A 13,970-nucleotide genomic window follows, 5' to 3' on the forward strand; every position below is an offset into this window, starting at 1 on the left:
CAGCCATCCTCTGTAAAACCTCGCAACCATAAAACGTGTTTGGTGCTATCAGACTACAAGCCCCATGACCTCTTTATAAACTCCAACAGTAGAATTATGGGAAATGTAGTTTGTACGAGCCAAGCTTGTGGTCGCTGTAAATAGAGTTGTTGGTAACACTTTTGGCTGTTTCTTAAAGCGACTGTAAATTATAGAAAATAACAAAAACTAGACTGAAAATGTTTATATACATTAGCCAGGCAATATGTAGAGAAAATACCCTCAATTATACTCATTTTGAGCGCGTCCGTTAGCCAAGTGTGATACTACAAGTACCACAATGCACCACTTCATTCTCTGCCAGGAAGAAACATGGCTGCTTACTGTTCACCGACGATATTTTTATTTACGTTTCGTTTGTTATCTGTTCTAAGACAGGTAGAAGAAGAAACAGTCAGAGTCCGAAGCTATTTTGAGTAACAGTTCCTTTAAACCAGTCCTCAGGGTTTTGATACGAGGACGCCATTTTTTTCAGCCGTAGAGACGCAGACCGTAAACGTTACCGACAGCCGGATTTCTTTTTTACATTTTCGCTGCGCTGTCAAGCTGCTCATCGGTGACCTGCGATTGATTTGCCTTTTGTTTGCGTGTTAAGCTAGGTGAACAATATAACTGCGAGTCCAACGCATATACATCCGGTAATAGTCGCTATGTTCAGCCCTGTGAAGTCCTCTTATTTCAGAGTCAGCCCGGCCATTGTCAACAGAGAACTCGGCAAGACCAAGATGAGATAGCAAGAGGGCACATCGGAGTGCTAACACGCGGTTTACTACGAGGCTGAGTCTCAGCCTAACTGAGAGAAAACTGAGTAAAAATTTAAAAAAAAATCTCAAATCTCACGGGGCATGTTTGGTAATCTTTTCGAGGAAGAGGAGGGGGAAGGCTTCTCTTCCACTTCCTCCAAAGGGAGAGTTGCAAAGGGGGGAGACGAGCCACCTCCAGCCAGAGGAAGAAGCAATTTGTGCGGCATCAAAAACCAGGGAGGGACGTGCTACCTGAACTCTCTGCTCCAGACCCTGCTGTTCACCCCAGAGTTCAGAGGTAAGTACAGGTGACTTTTCCTCTGGGATGAAGAGACTGAGGTCTGCCTGTACAAGAGCAAATCAGGGTGCAGTTAACTATTTATTCTACTGATTTATTTTATTGGTCTATATCTTTGCAGAGGAGCTGTTCGGTTTGGGGCCAGAGGAATTAGGATGTCTGGAAGACAAAGACAAACCGGGGGCCAAAGTAAGAAATGCAAGGTACCTGTATATGTAACCCAAGATGTAATGATGATGTGTTTTTGTGAAGTGTAGTAAGGCTTCCCCTTATTCTTCTCAGGTCAGAGTGATCCCACTGGAGCTCCAGAGGTTATTTGCCCGTCTGTTGTTGGTGGACCAGCAGAGCGCCTCCACTTCTGACCTCACTGACAGCTTTGGCTGGAACAGCAGCGAGGTTTGTTCCCGTTATCTTTGTCAGTGAGATGGAGAAAGAGAGGCTCAGGTTCCACATCTCATCTCACTGATTTGTTTACCTTTCAGTCCTATCAGGAAATACATGCTGAAATTCACAGAACTGGATTTCAGACTTACTAAGTAGCAATCAAGCCACCAATCATGCAAAAATAAATAAGAGGGTTAACAATACAAGACAAATAAAAAATAAGAGGGAGGAAGAAACTGCCTTTCCCAAATCAAGGCTGTACATTCAGGGATGTGGTTAAATCGTGAACCATCAAAATGGAAAGTGTAACTTAATCCCCACCCGGGGGAGCTGAGAGTGACTCTGCACATGATGGATGAAAATGTTGTAAGGTTGCTGTGTGTTAGTGATATGTTCAAAGTAAAGAGACATGCTGTGTCCTGCAGTCTTTATTACAAACCAATTTTACAAAGGCTTTAAAGGCTTTTTTCTTCAATGACTACAAAAACAATATACTATGAAAAGTGTTATATAGTATACTTTATACTATTAGTACATAATATGGAATTAGGACACAGCAAATGTCTTCCTGTCCCTAATTTTATCCTTTTTTTCCTGTTGTCTTCCTCTTTCAGGGCACAAATCAGCATGATGTGCAGGAGCTGAATAGGATTCTGTTCAGTGCTTTGGAGCACTCTCTTGTGGGCACCACTGGTAGTACATTTATTCACCGGCTCTACCATGGGACCATTGTCAACAGCATTGTCTGCAAGGAGTGTGGAAATGTCAGCCAGAGACAGGTGTGTCCATATATGCCAGGCCTCTCTGTCTTTCTGACCTAAGTCCTTTTTATGAAGTTATATTTTGTCCATTAAAAAATGCTGGAAATATGTTTTTTGTTTGTCTTTGGCCAAGTAAGATTTAATAAAATTGATGCCTAACGCCACAGGAGATATTGTAGTAGAATAAGTTAAATAAATTCTAGGACAGATTTCTAATTAGCCCAGTTCTGATGTAAATGTTCTTGCCTTCTTTAGGAGGACTTCCTGGACCTGACAGTGTGTGTTTGTGGCGTGTCTAGCCTGGAGGAGGCTTTGTGGAACATGTTTGTGGAGGAGGAGTTGTTTGAGGGCAATAACCTGTACCGCTGTGCACAGTGTGACAGGCTGGTCACTGCTGCCAAGGTCAGTGCCGGCTTTCATACTGTGTTAACACAATGACAAAGGTTATAATACAACTGAGAGATATTAAAATTTTTATTTTTCCACTTTCCCCCTTTGAACAAGCCTTATAGTAATATTGAACAAATAAGATGATTAAAAAATACTCATGCAACATTGATATTTTCTTGTCAACATCAAAAATATATATTTATATATATATTTTTTTTTCCTCTGTTTTTTCTCTGTTTCCTTTCTTTATTCATTCAGTCTGCTAAGCTGAAGAAGCTTCCTCCTTTCATGACCATGTCTTTGCTGAGATTCAGCTTTGACTTTGCCAAATGTGAGCGATACAAGGAGACAGGACGCTACAGCTTCCCTCTCACCATCAACCTACGGCCATTTTGTGAACAGGTTCAAGTGTTCCATTTTCTTGGTTTTCAGGCTTAGGTTTAACCTCATCTTGACTTTGTCACGCCAAGATTTCTTGAAAAGTTAACTATTATGTGTTTCTGCCTTACAGTCTGATGGAGAAGACTCTGATTACTCCTATGACCTGTTCTCTGTGATTATCCATAAGGGAGGCTGCTATGGTGGCCATTACCACGTTTATATCAGGGACATAGACCAGCTCGGCCAATGGGAGCCCCCGGTGAGAAAAATGAAAGCAAACAATATGAGAATTGTGGAATATGTGATGTCAGTAGTGACCAATGACTAATTGCTCATTCCCCATAAAAATACTATTAAAAACAGCTGAGTGCTGATGATCGTATTGGCAGTTTTCTGTGTGCATTGCTTTCAGCAATGTGAGAAAAAACAAAATGTGCAAGTTTTTGAATGTGTGTGTTAAGATTGGCAACGTCTATGTGTGCTGTTGTCAGGAGGAGGACTGTAAACCTAAAACTCAGAGGAAAGTCAAGGAGGAGGTCAGGAAGGAAGTGTGTGAGCCAAAACTACAGGAAGATGACCCTTTGTCTGTCCTAACTACTATAATTGTCCAGGTACCACAACAACAATTGTAAGACCTTCTCATACATTTTTTTTTTTTTTTTATGGAGTTGGGAAAAAGGAATTAATTAGGTGCTGTTTGTTTCCTGTCTACTAGGAACCATCAAAGAGTGTCCTGATGGACCAGCTGGGCCAGAAACTCATGGATAAGACCGGTTCATCCTGGAACAAAAAGTTCAGAAAACACTATGGTCCCATAGGAAAGGTATTTTTGGATTCTTTGTTAATGATCGGTGGTGTACCTTTGGGCTTATATCAGTTTGTTTCTTCCACATTTTTCTCATTCCATCTGCACATTAACTATTTTCTTTACTTTTTCTCTTCCGGTATAGTTCCTTCAGTCCCACAATGATGTGTTCATGTTGGTGTCCAGTGGTACCAGAGTGGCACTGAAAGCAAACCTGCCAAGCCCAGTGTCTGAGCCCACTGGCCCACCAGAGCAGACCATTATCTCTGATCCTTCAACACCTTCAGACACAGGCGCTGCTGAACAACAGCAAGGACCAGACCAGAAGCCAGAACCTGAACCGGAGGTATAAGAACAAGTTCCACTTTAGCAGAAGTTTAAAATTACATTCATCCAGTGTGAAGCCTTTTTGATATATGTTTTTTTTTTCATCTAAGTTTCTTGTGGACGTCTTGCGATTACTTTGTTGGATGTTTCTCACAGTGTGTCTTCCTGTCTATCAGCAGGGTAGCCACTGGTTTGATCTTAATGACTCCACGGTGACCTCCATCAGGGAGTCTGACATAGAGAAGCAGTTCCAGGGCAAAGAGAGTGCATACATGCTGTTCTACAGAAAAACACAGCTGCACAGGCCCAGTGAAGGTAATGGACACCATGTTTTTCATTTGTAATGGAAAGATTATATCTTCCCAGTTAGGGTTAGGGTAAGTGGGTTCATACTGAAAGAAGGGTCAGTTAATCATTGATTTCATTCTGATAGCTCATTAATATATTTGGAATTTATCAAGTATAGAACAGAAGACTAAGAGAGAAGATGAGATGACTAATATGTGTATATATACACAAAATGTGTTGTTTTTTTGTTTTTGTTTTTTTTTTTACATTTACAGCTCTGAACAACCCACAATATAAAGTTCCCTCTCAACTCGTCCAGATGGCTCAGGAGGAGAACATCAAACTGCAACAGATGCGGTACAGAAACAAAGACACATTCACATATTGTACTATCATCACATTACATCATTACACTTCAGTTTAATTAGTTCTAACTGACAGTTCGGTTACAGTCGATTCATGGTTTTGTGGTATCTAAAACTGCTAAATCAGTGAATATAAGATTCAATGCACTGCCTACAAAAAAAAGGATGCAAAAATTATTGTGATGAATCAGCATTATTTCTTTTACAGTGAGAAGTTTGAAGCCACCAACAACACAGTGGAGCTGCATCTGCACCTGGCACCGTGTTATAGGCTAGAAAATGGAGCCTTGCAACCAGCCAACAAAGGGCACACCAGGAGCACCACCCTCAGTATCGACCGTAGAAAGACTGTAGGAGACCTTCGATTAGCTATTTACCAGGTAACTGCATTCCCTAAAATAACCAAATGCTGAGTTTTAGATCCTGAAACGAGCGACACAAATAAGCTGTGTGTTTGTAAATGAGGATTTGTTTGTTCAGATGCAGGAACTCTGGGAAGGGGATATGGCTTTGACTGTGGCCAAGAGTCTTCCAGCAGGTCTGCACCTCTACAATACTCTTACAGGTGAGGTATTTAGCAAAATACGTCAAGAGGACAGGTAAAGTTAAAATTTCTTACATCTCTGTAATGTCATTCTGGTTGTGTTTCTCTTTTCAGATGACAACATCTCCCTGTACAGTGCAGGCATCTACACAAACTCTGACTTGTTTGTGTGGAACGGCAGAGAGGTGAAGAAAAGCATAGTCCGACACAAACTTGCTCAAATGTCAAGTTCCAGAATAACTCACTTTTATGCTGTTTTTTATGTCTTCAGGTGTGTGGTGCGACTATCCTAACCGGGGCTGAGTGGGAGCCTGTGCTGCTGACTGTAGTCCGTCCCTTTTTGGGCGAAGATGTGGAGCAGGAGGTTGAGAATGGGGTGGAATGTGAGGAGAGCAGAGGTGTTTTTGAAAATGGGGGGCCAGGGCTTAAAAGGGAGGCGAGAGGGTTTGCAGGTGGTGTGACACTTGGGGAGGTGAAGGAGGCTCTGGGGGAGCCTAAGGAGAGCCTGCTGTGCCAGGAGCACAAGGGAGGAAAGAGAGGAGAGCAGGGGGCAGGAGAGGGAGGAGGCGCGAGCGGATGGAGGGTGTTCCCACCCGATGACATGCAGCGGACGCTAAAGGAGCTGTCGCTGAAAGATGGAGACGCGCTGTTGGTGCTGGAGCCACAGTCGTTCGACGGCAGGTAAAATCCTCTGCTATGTAAGCAAGTGTTGTTTTCTTTATGTGTGTGTTTTACAGCTTTCTTCTTAACTTTGTTTAGTGTGTTTACCCGAAACGGAGACGTCGTCACTGTGACCACACCGTCTGACTGCCGCTGGCTCCAGGTGGAGTTTCGACCACAGGGAGGAGGAGGAAGTGGTGAAGGAGAGGGGGAGGAGGAAGAGGAGAGGAGGAAAATTAAGGTTCCAGCCACAGGAAATATGGTCAGTAATTTTTGTGCTTCTGTTGTTGTTCTGCATTGTTGTCTCTTCTTCCTCTTTATCTTTCCATTCAAACATGATATTGTTCTTTGTAAAAAAGTCATAAAAGTCCTGTTTAACCTGTGTCTGCTACAGCTGCTGTGTGAGGTGAAACAGAGGGCCTTAGAGGAGCTGCAGCTCCAGGAGCAACCCCCAGGCAAGGCCCCCAGTGTTACACATAACCATGTCTGCAAGGGATTTGTGTATATAAGATGTGTTTATAGGCTTTTACATTATTATATGGTTGCAATTAACAAATGCAAATTAAAATATGACCAAAACTGGCCCATGACCTGCCAAGGTTCTTCAAGTAATGCTTGTTTGTGTTTTTTATATTGACTCTTTTTAAGTTTACATTCTTAATTCAGCTGTTATTTCTCTCTCACTGACCAGGTGCACAGTACTGTCTGAGACAGGTGGACTGCACAGGGAAACTCCTTCCTCCAGGTACTCTGTCATTTCTTACCTTGGGGTGATTTTAATGGCGCAGATCACTGACAGCTGGAAATCCCCTTTCATTTTGACAAAATATTAAGATAGACATTCCTTTACACTGTCCCCTTGTTAAGTTTTTAAAAGGTACTATCCCTGCTTGTAATTTTTCTTCTCATCATCTGTCTTTGAAGTCGGACAGCAACATTTACTGAAGTGCGCTTGTGTTACTCTGGTTTACCTGACAGTGTGTGAGGAGCTGAGTGTTCGGGATGCAGGCGTGCGACTCATGACCACACTGACTCTCTGTCCGGGAAATGCCCCCAAGGCTTCACAGGTGTGTCTTTTTATTTGAAATCTTCAATAAATCTTTTGTGTTGGCAGCTACACAGGTGATAGTTACAGAACTTTCAAATAGCAGTAAAGTATCCTATACTACATTTAAAAACAAATCAAGATGAGGAGTTATGAGACGTTTAAATGCTTGATTGATGTTTGGAGATGTATCTGTCTGTGTCGCAGCTTTTCTTGCATTTTACCGTGGGCACAGCGCCCTCTGCTGGCACGGAGATGGACTTAATTGTGGAGGATACTTGTACTGTAAAAGAGGTGAGAAAAAAAATCTAATTTTGTGCAACATTCATAATGTTCTTACATCACCTGTGTGTTTTTATTCAATTGTAATTTGATTTAATCTTATTATTTGCAGTGTCTAAAGGCAATGCTGGATGCTGTCGGACTCGATGGTAAAACTACAGTATTTTATATTCCTGTTGTTTTCCCAATGTGTGTAACTTGCATGTGCTGTATACTCAGCTTTTGTGTGTTTAGCATTTCTGTTTGCTAAGGATATATCTGCTTTTGTGAGACTGTAATCAAACTGATGTTTCACTCTGGTGCTTTGTGTGTGCTGCAGGTACCTGTTGGCACTTGAGGAGGCTCGATTGGTGTGAAGAGGTTGGAGAGCCACTTATGGACGAGGTGAATGGCTGACTGTGTAAACTTTATACAATACCCAAATCAAACAGTGTTGTTGGATACCTTTTCTCTCTTTTTTTTTTTACCCTGCTTATTGGAAATACTTTTTTGCTTTATTTTTAAAATGATATTTACCAGGACAAAAAAATGTATTGATAAAAGTGGCATACTATATTTTATATAGTATGTATATTTCTAATTGTATTTTAATTCCTCCCTTGTTTTTTAATTAACAACAACACATTAACAACAGCCTTTTATTCTCAGGATGCAACTCTGTCAGAGCTGAAGATAAGCAGTGGAGAAACATTAGTCGTCACAGAGGGACAACTTCCTCCAAAGGTAATTAAATATTTAGTTTTTTTGGCTGGAGATTAATTTTACATTATAACCTCACCTTCCTCTTTAGCCTGAAATGTGTCTTTTTCTGTTAGGGTTTTCTTAAGTTATCCATCTGGCTGTATCTGGATCCCAAAAACATGGAAACACATTTTAATCACACTGACAATGGGCATGCGGAGGAGCAGATGCTGGAGGTTTTGACTGCAGGTGAAACACATAGTCACTCACCTTCTCTTTCTGGCGGCAACATGGTGGACTTGAGAAATGTAGGACAGGTGGAGATATCAGACGAGGCCACGCTGGAGGATCTCAAGACTCAGGTAAAGCATGTAGATTGAAGCATGTAGGTAATCCCCAAAGACCCCAGATGAATCCTCTTGGAGTGGTGTTTAGTCCTCCTGACCTTGGACCTAGAGAGCTGATGTTTGGTCAGTTAGGTGACTTAGTTCCTGGGATTAGGTGTAACAATGAGGCATGTGATTTTGGTGCTTTTCTTCACCAAATGTTTAACTGTCCACCTCTGTATCAGGTGTTGACGCTGCCAGCTCTGCAAAACGTGTGTGTGCCAGCCGCTGCGTTCTTACGAGTATGGCAGCTGGAGGGTCGGAGGCTGGCACGAATCCTTAGGGGACAACAACTAACGCTCAGGTACAACCACTTTCCAGTCACATTGTTGTTTTTTTTCCCCCCTAGTTTTAATAATTGAGGCCCATCAGATTATTTAAATCTGAATGGATACAGAAAGTTTGAGCTCAGATTTTCTCTTGTATTTTTGCCTGAGCAGGAAATTGAAGCTAACGGGTGGTACAGACCTTTGTGTGCAACAGCTGCTGAAAGAGGAAGATCTTGGGTAAGGTTTAGGGTGTCACTACTTTCTTTTTAATACAGAACCTTAAGCAGAATCCAACCATGAGTAGTTCAGGATTGAGCCTCTCATTTGAAATCCTTGCTCTCATTTACTTTTGTAATACATTTGCTTTCCTCCTCTGCCTAAGGCCTAAGGTGGTGTTGCTAAATATTAAGATGGGAGTACCGGGGGAGAGGTGTTACTACCCTCCAGAAGAGCTGGTTTGGGACGCATCCCGTGATTCTTCCCCTCGCTCTCTACGCACTTGTCTGGCCGCACACTACTGCCTCTCCCCTGACTCTCTACTGTTGGCCAAACACCAGCCAGACAAGCACATCTGGGAAGAAATATCCAACTGGGTAAGACGGAACCTGTTCTAGGTGTAGTTATTTGTATGTTTGCTCTTTTGCTCTATAGAACAGTTAGTAAAAGAAATGAGTCATCATTCAGTTCTTTACTTCATCTGCAACCTGTGGGATTTTTGTTTCACAACGAAAAGAAAATATCCCCAGATCTCAGTATTGTTGTATGTGTTGCTCATTCATGGTCACATTATCAGTGAATAATATGCTTTGTATCTTTAACTTTCAGAGCCAGCAGATTTCCAAAAAGAAAAAGAAGAAGAGAACAGAATCACTGCTGGGAGCACCATTCCACCTCAAAGATGGCGACACAATTGGCATCAAGGTTTTGATAAAGCCCTGTTTGTTTAGAAGAAAGTCTGTTTTGTTTTTGTGTGAGAAATGCTCAGTCTGTTTGTGATTTTTCTTTTCAGAATCTTTTGATTGACAACAACAGGGACTTCATCACCCCAGAGGATGAGCAGGGCCAGCAGAGGCTCAAAGAGCAGACAGAGCAATGCAGGAAAGGGTGAGACTTCTTCACTTTGTCAGATGCTGCAGCTGCGGAAAAAAGTTTGTTACTTGGTGTAATATTTGTGATTTTGAACGATATGCAGGGAAAAGAAAACTCAAGCTCTTCTACAGCATGGCTGCAGTGATTTATAGCCATGAAACCACAAAACTGTGTTCACTAGTTGTGATTGTTCTTATTCTTATGTAAGTTTTCATTCAAATTTTATCCCCTTTCTTATCTTTTAGAGCGCAGGCTGTTGGCTCAGATGGTGCTGGACCACAGAAGAAGGCTGGACAGATCAAATCCAGAAAGCCAGAGGTGGCGCTGTCAATCAATGTTGGGGTATTCAGATAGCACCCTCCTGCAATAGGTTCATGGACAAATCAGGACTGCCTGTAAAACTACAGCACATGCACACACACACACACATACACAGAAGCCACGCTGCAGTTAGTACAATCGACTTGACGTAAGTGTTGTGCCATTTTCTTTTTTTCCAAAACTTTTTTTAAAACCTGACAGAATCAAACCCTAAATTTCTTTCTGCTTCCCATCTGTCTGATTTATTATTGACAAAGGAAGAGAAAGAACTTAATCTTTGGCACTTTGATTTGCTGTTTTGTGATAACTGACTGTAATTTGCATTATGTCTATGCAATATTACTTAATATTTTTAGTACACGACCCATGTTTGTCTTGCTTTTGTCTGTCTTTACAAGCTCTCAAAATTACAACCACCACACATGCTCTTTAATTCAATTTCAGTTTTTATATTTTCTGAGGGACATTTGAAGACAGTATGACCTTCATGACTTTTTTGCTTTATCAGTCTCTGTCTCAAATACTGCTGTGGCTAAACTGTAGCAATCAGGGTGAAAAATTTCTACTTGTGGCCAACAGCCAGTGGCTTTTAAATTGTGTCTTTCTTTGACCAGGAAAACAAGCCACGGCAGTAGGGAATCAACCATTGTCCTGATATTCTTTATTAGGTAACTGGTTATATAATAAGTGACTCTGATTTTTATAATAAACCTGTCACTGTGCGCCATAAACAAAAAAAAAAAAAAACAATCTGGATCGTGGGCTGTATAGATCAGTTTATTTTAGGTTGACAAGGGAGAGGAGAGACAGGCCTTAACATGGAGAAGCCTTAGTGCTGCTCTGTCCTCCCTACCTCACTCTCTGCCTTTCCCACTCTACCTCTGCTGCCCTGTCTTGTTTTTTTATTTTGTGTCTCATTCATCATTTTATTTTCCTGTAAACTGTAAACTGCTACCCTGCTCTAATTACAGTAAAATTTCAATACAGTTAAAGTATTCAGACAACGACATACAGTTCAATGTTTTGGCTCTGTGTATTTTACGATTTGAGTGTGAAATGACACATCAGCTGCAGGGTAAAACTGTGGATTATCTGCCTTTATTTACTTCTAGTGATATTATGTAAATGGGAAAATAACTTTATTGCCCTTTATTGGACATTATCCACTATCAACAGGGCTGAAAATTAAAGCAGTCCATCTTCACGTAATCTTCATTCTGTCATTTACATTCAAAGGAATAACTGTATGGAGCAAAACCATCATTGTGTTATAACCATTTATGATGCCAGATGAATTTGTTCACTTCTGCTCCAGAAATACACTATAAAGCTACCTTCATTGATTACGTAAAGATCCCTGATTTACAACATGAGTTTTCATTGAGGAACATTTAATGTTTCATTTGCATGCACTGTATGTGAACTTCAGGGAAGTAAAAATAATTCTTTAGATAATTTATTTGAAAAAAGTGACAAAAATAATTGTGTTACTGTTTGAACAGTGATGTTTTTTTTGGGGGGAGGATTTGATTTTGTTAAAAAAGATTTTCTATGCTGCTTCATGTGCTAATCTGGCCTTGATCAGTGCCAAGAATTTGCAAATAGAAACTTTTGTTTTGTTTTGTTTTAAGCAGATGCATAAAATCTACAATATACTCAGCAATAGTGAAATTTTGTATTATATATAATTTACTAGTGTTACTGATTACATCTTTGGTGTTATTGATGAGGACTGATCTACTGAATTATGACAGTAGACATCTGTTTGTATCCATGTCAGATTGTATCTGCAGAAAGTATTTTATCAACAATAAAGGTGTACAGTAGTAGTTGTCAGTCATGTTAATTAGTCTTCAGCTGAATCACTGCTTTTTGCATCACAGGAATTTGTGGCTTTAATGCCGACTCTAACAGATTTTTAGCCCTGCTGGTGTCATGGCTTCATGAACGGTAGTGTCAGTCAGTGTACCCCTTTGGACCGGATTGAAATATGTCTGCAAACATAGACATGCATGGCCAAATACTTGGGGGAAAAAAAAATCTCACCAGCCTCAGCTTTATTTACTTCTTTTTTTTTTGTGGTTAGTGTTAATTAGCTTATATTAGCATGCTAACACGGTGAACTAAGACCACAGACACGGTAAACGTTTTGCACCAGCTCAAAAAAAAAAAAAAAAAAAAAAAAAAAAAAGGTGTTGTAGTAGATAACTACAGCCCACAAAGCGCCCGGAGCATCCAATTAGCTTTGACGCCGCGGCTTACGTCCCTGCCCCCTGTTGCAGTATTAATGGGGCAGGCTGACACGCTGCAGGATTTACTGCACGGAGAGCAGAGGCTGACTGACAGTTTGACACTGAACTGGACCGCAAACATCTGCAAACATGGTTGATGCTTTCTGCGCTACGTGGAAACTGGTCGACAGCCAGAACTTTGATGACTACATGAAGGCACTTGGTGAGCAAGTCTGAATTGATTTATTATGTATTGTGTAGCAAAGCTGTCTGCTGCAGGCTGCACTTATTCCACAGTTATGTTACTGGGATAGTATCTGCTTCTTATTAATTTATGCATGTATTTATTTTTGAAAAGAGAAAATCAGTAAAATCCATAGTTGTCAGTGTCATAGTTTGTGATGCACCAGTGAGGGCTCTGTTAACCTTAGATGTACTTTGTACTTTTTTTGTTTTTGGACAGGTGTTGGTTTTGCCACAAGACAAGTGGGAAATGTGACCAAACCAACCGTAGTGATCAGCCAAGATGGGGACAAAGTAGTGGTGAAAACCCTGAGCACCTTCAGAAACACTGAGGTCTCCTCCAAACTGGGAGAGGAGTTTGATGAGACCACACCCGATGACCGACATGTCAAAGTAAGCTGGGTCACTTTGAACATTCTCTACTCTGTACAGACACCTGTGTGGTTAAGAAGTTAGGATCTTTACACTTTAAAACCTTTTTTTCTGTTGGGCTTGTTTTAAATACACAGTTTCTGTTTGCAGTCTACCTTCACCATGGAGGGAGACAAATTTGTGCAGGTGCAGAGGTGGGATGGGAAAGAGACCAAATTTGTCAGAGAAATCAAGGACGGGAAGATGGTGATGGTAAGAACTCTTTTTGTAGCTGTCACTGCAGTTACTTTTATGAGTTAATGGAGCCCTTTGCTCCCATACACAAAGTTTCAAAGTGTTTATGAGGCCACAGCTCTTCGAATTGCCTTGCTCTTGAAAGGTACTGCACAAAATAAACTGGTCTCGCCTTTCCTTTGTAGTGGTACAGAAAGTGATATAATCCAAATGAACTGGAAAAAACATGTACAGGATTTCTAGATATCACATTAAGAATGCAACTGTTACCTGTCATTATGTGTTACAAGCAGTCTTTTGCTTTTTCTTATCTCTGATTCACAGACTTTGACCTTTGAGGGAGTCCAGGCAGTCCGTACATATGAGAAAGCCTAAACTTTACCATCCACTTGAAAGAGCAAATCATCTCAGCACTGCGAACGATCAACAAGGTGTTCTCCTGTGTTTTTTAATAAAGAAAAATGTTGTTTCTATTGCATGCAGTGATTTGCATTCCATTTGTTCTTTTAACATGAGATAAATATTTTGGGAAAACTTTTGTAAGACCTTTTTTGTAAGAAATTCAGACCGTGCAGGGCTGTTGTCACATGTGAAAAAGGGAATAAATAAAACTACTTGACTAAATCTTTAATGTCTCGGATGTTTCAGTTGATAGTTAAAGGTCAGCAGAGCACCATCAGTACCACTTTATGTCAATAGAGAACTATTCAGCACATAGATGTCTTTCTTTCTTCAAATATAGTCCTTTATTTCTTTTCAGATGTGTCAACCCAAATTGTGGGAACAGTGCAGTCCCTGTGATAGGTCAGTTCCAGGTGACAGCTGCAGGGTG

At 40.9% G+C, this 13,970-nt stretch overlaps 2 protein-coding genes across 3 annotated transcripts; both read left to right on the forward strand.

Moving 5' to 3' along the window:
* Nucleotides 1-350: 350 nt before the first annotated feature.
* usp40 (ubiquitin specific peptidase 40) lies at nucleotides 351-11,057 on the forward strand. Of its 2 annotated transcripts, none has more exons than XM_041061002.1 (31): nucleotides 351-1,080; nucleotides 1,202-1,269; nucleotides 1,363-1,476; nucleotides 2,079-2,243; nucleotides 2,481-2,627; nucleotides 2,874-3,017; nucleotides 3,127-3,255; nucleotides 3,488-3,607; nucleotides 3,712-3,819; nucleotides 3,947-4,147; nucleotides 4,305-4,443; nucleotides 4,692-4,773; nucleotides 4,990-5,161; nucleotides 5,262-5,346; nucleotides 5,440-5,510; nucleotides 5,597-6,006; nucleotides 6,085-6,247; nucleotides 6,380-6,440; nucleotides 6,677-6,730; nucleotides 6,964-7,052; nucleotides 7,238-7,324; nucleotides 7,425-7,461; nucleotides 7,632-7,696; nucleotides 7,961-8,035; nucleotides 8,128-8,355; nucleotides 8,565-8,683; nucleotides 8,820-8,885; nucleotides 9,031-9,241; nucleotides 9,474-9,569; nucleotides 9,658-9,752; nucleotides 9,983-11,057. In XM_041061002.1, exons 1-31 carry the CDS (start codon nucleotides 885-887, stop codon nucleotides 10,089-10,091), a joined length of 3,906 nt encoding a protein of 1,301 aa, XP_040916936.1. In that variant the 5' UTR covers nucleotides 351-884; the 3' UTR covers nucleotides 10,092-11,057. The 2 variants fall into 2 exon arrangements, with proteins under 2 accessions (XP_040916936.1, XP_040916937.1); XM_041061003.1 differs by having other exon boundaries at nucleotides 4,308-4,443.
* Nucleotides 11,058-12,405: 1,348 nt separating this feature from the next.
* On the forward strand, nucleotides 12,406-13,671 carry fabp7a (fatty acid binding protein 7, brain, a). Its single transcript, XM_041060151.1, has 4 exons — nucleotides 12,406-12,512; nucleotides 12,753-12,925; nucleotides 13,055-13,156; nucleotides 13,463-13,671. The coding sequence occupies exons 1-4, from the start codon at nucleotides 12,440-12,442 to the stop codon at nucleotides 13,511-13,513; spliced, it is 399 nt and encodes a 132-aa protein (XP_040916085.1). The 5' UTR covers nucleotides 12,406-12,439; the 3' UTR covers nucleotides 13,514-13,671.
* Nucleotides 13,672-13,970: the final 299 nt, after the last annotated feature.

Source organism: Toxotes jaculatrix, chromosome 17, assembly GCF_017976425.1.
Source record: "Toxotes jaculatrix isolate fToxJac2 chromosome 17, fToxJac2.pri, whole genome shotgun sequence".
In the NCBI taxonomy this organism is placed as follows: domain Eukaryota; kingdom Metazoa; phylum Chordata; class Actinopteri; family Toxotidae; genus Toxotes; species Toxotes jaculatrix.

Coding starts and splice junctions, on each gene's coding strand:
- usp40 (XM_041061002.1), top strand. CDS start 885: ATGTTTGGTAATCTTTTCGAGGAAGAGGAGGGGGAAGGCTTCTCTTCC. Junction 5,511..5,596: donor TTGTGTGGAACGGCAGAGAG/GTGAAGAAAAGC, acceptor TTATGTCTTCAG/GTGTGTGGTGCGACTATCCT. Junction 6,731..6,963: donor AGGGAAACTCCTTCCTCCAG/GTACTCTGTCAT, acceptor TTTACCTGACAG/TGTGTGAGGAGCTGAGTGTT.
- fabp7a (XM_041060151.1), top strand. CDS start 12,440: ATGGTTGATGCTTTCTGCGCTACGTGGAAACTGGTCGACAGCCAGAAC. Junction 12,513..12,752: donor TGACTACATGAAGGCACTTG/GTGAGCAAGTCT, acceptor GTTTTTGGACAG/GTGTTGGTTTTGCCACAAGA. Junction 13,157..13,462: donor AGGACGGGAAGATGGTGATG/GTAAGAACTCTT, acceptor TCTGATTCACAG/ACTTTGACCTTTGAGGGAGT.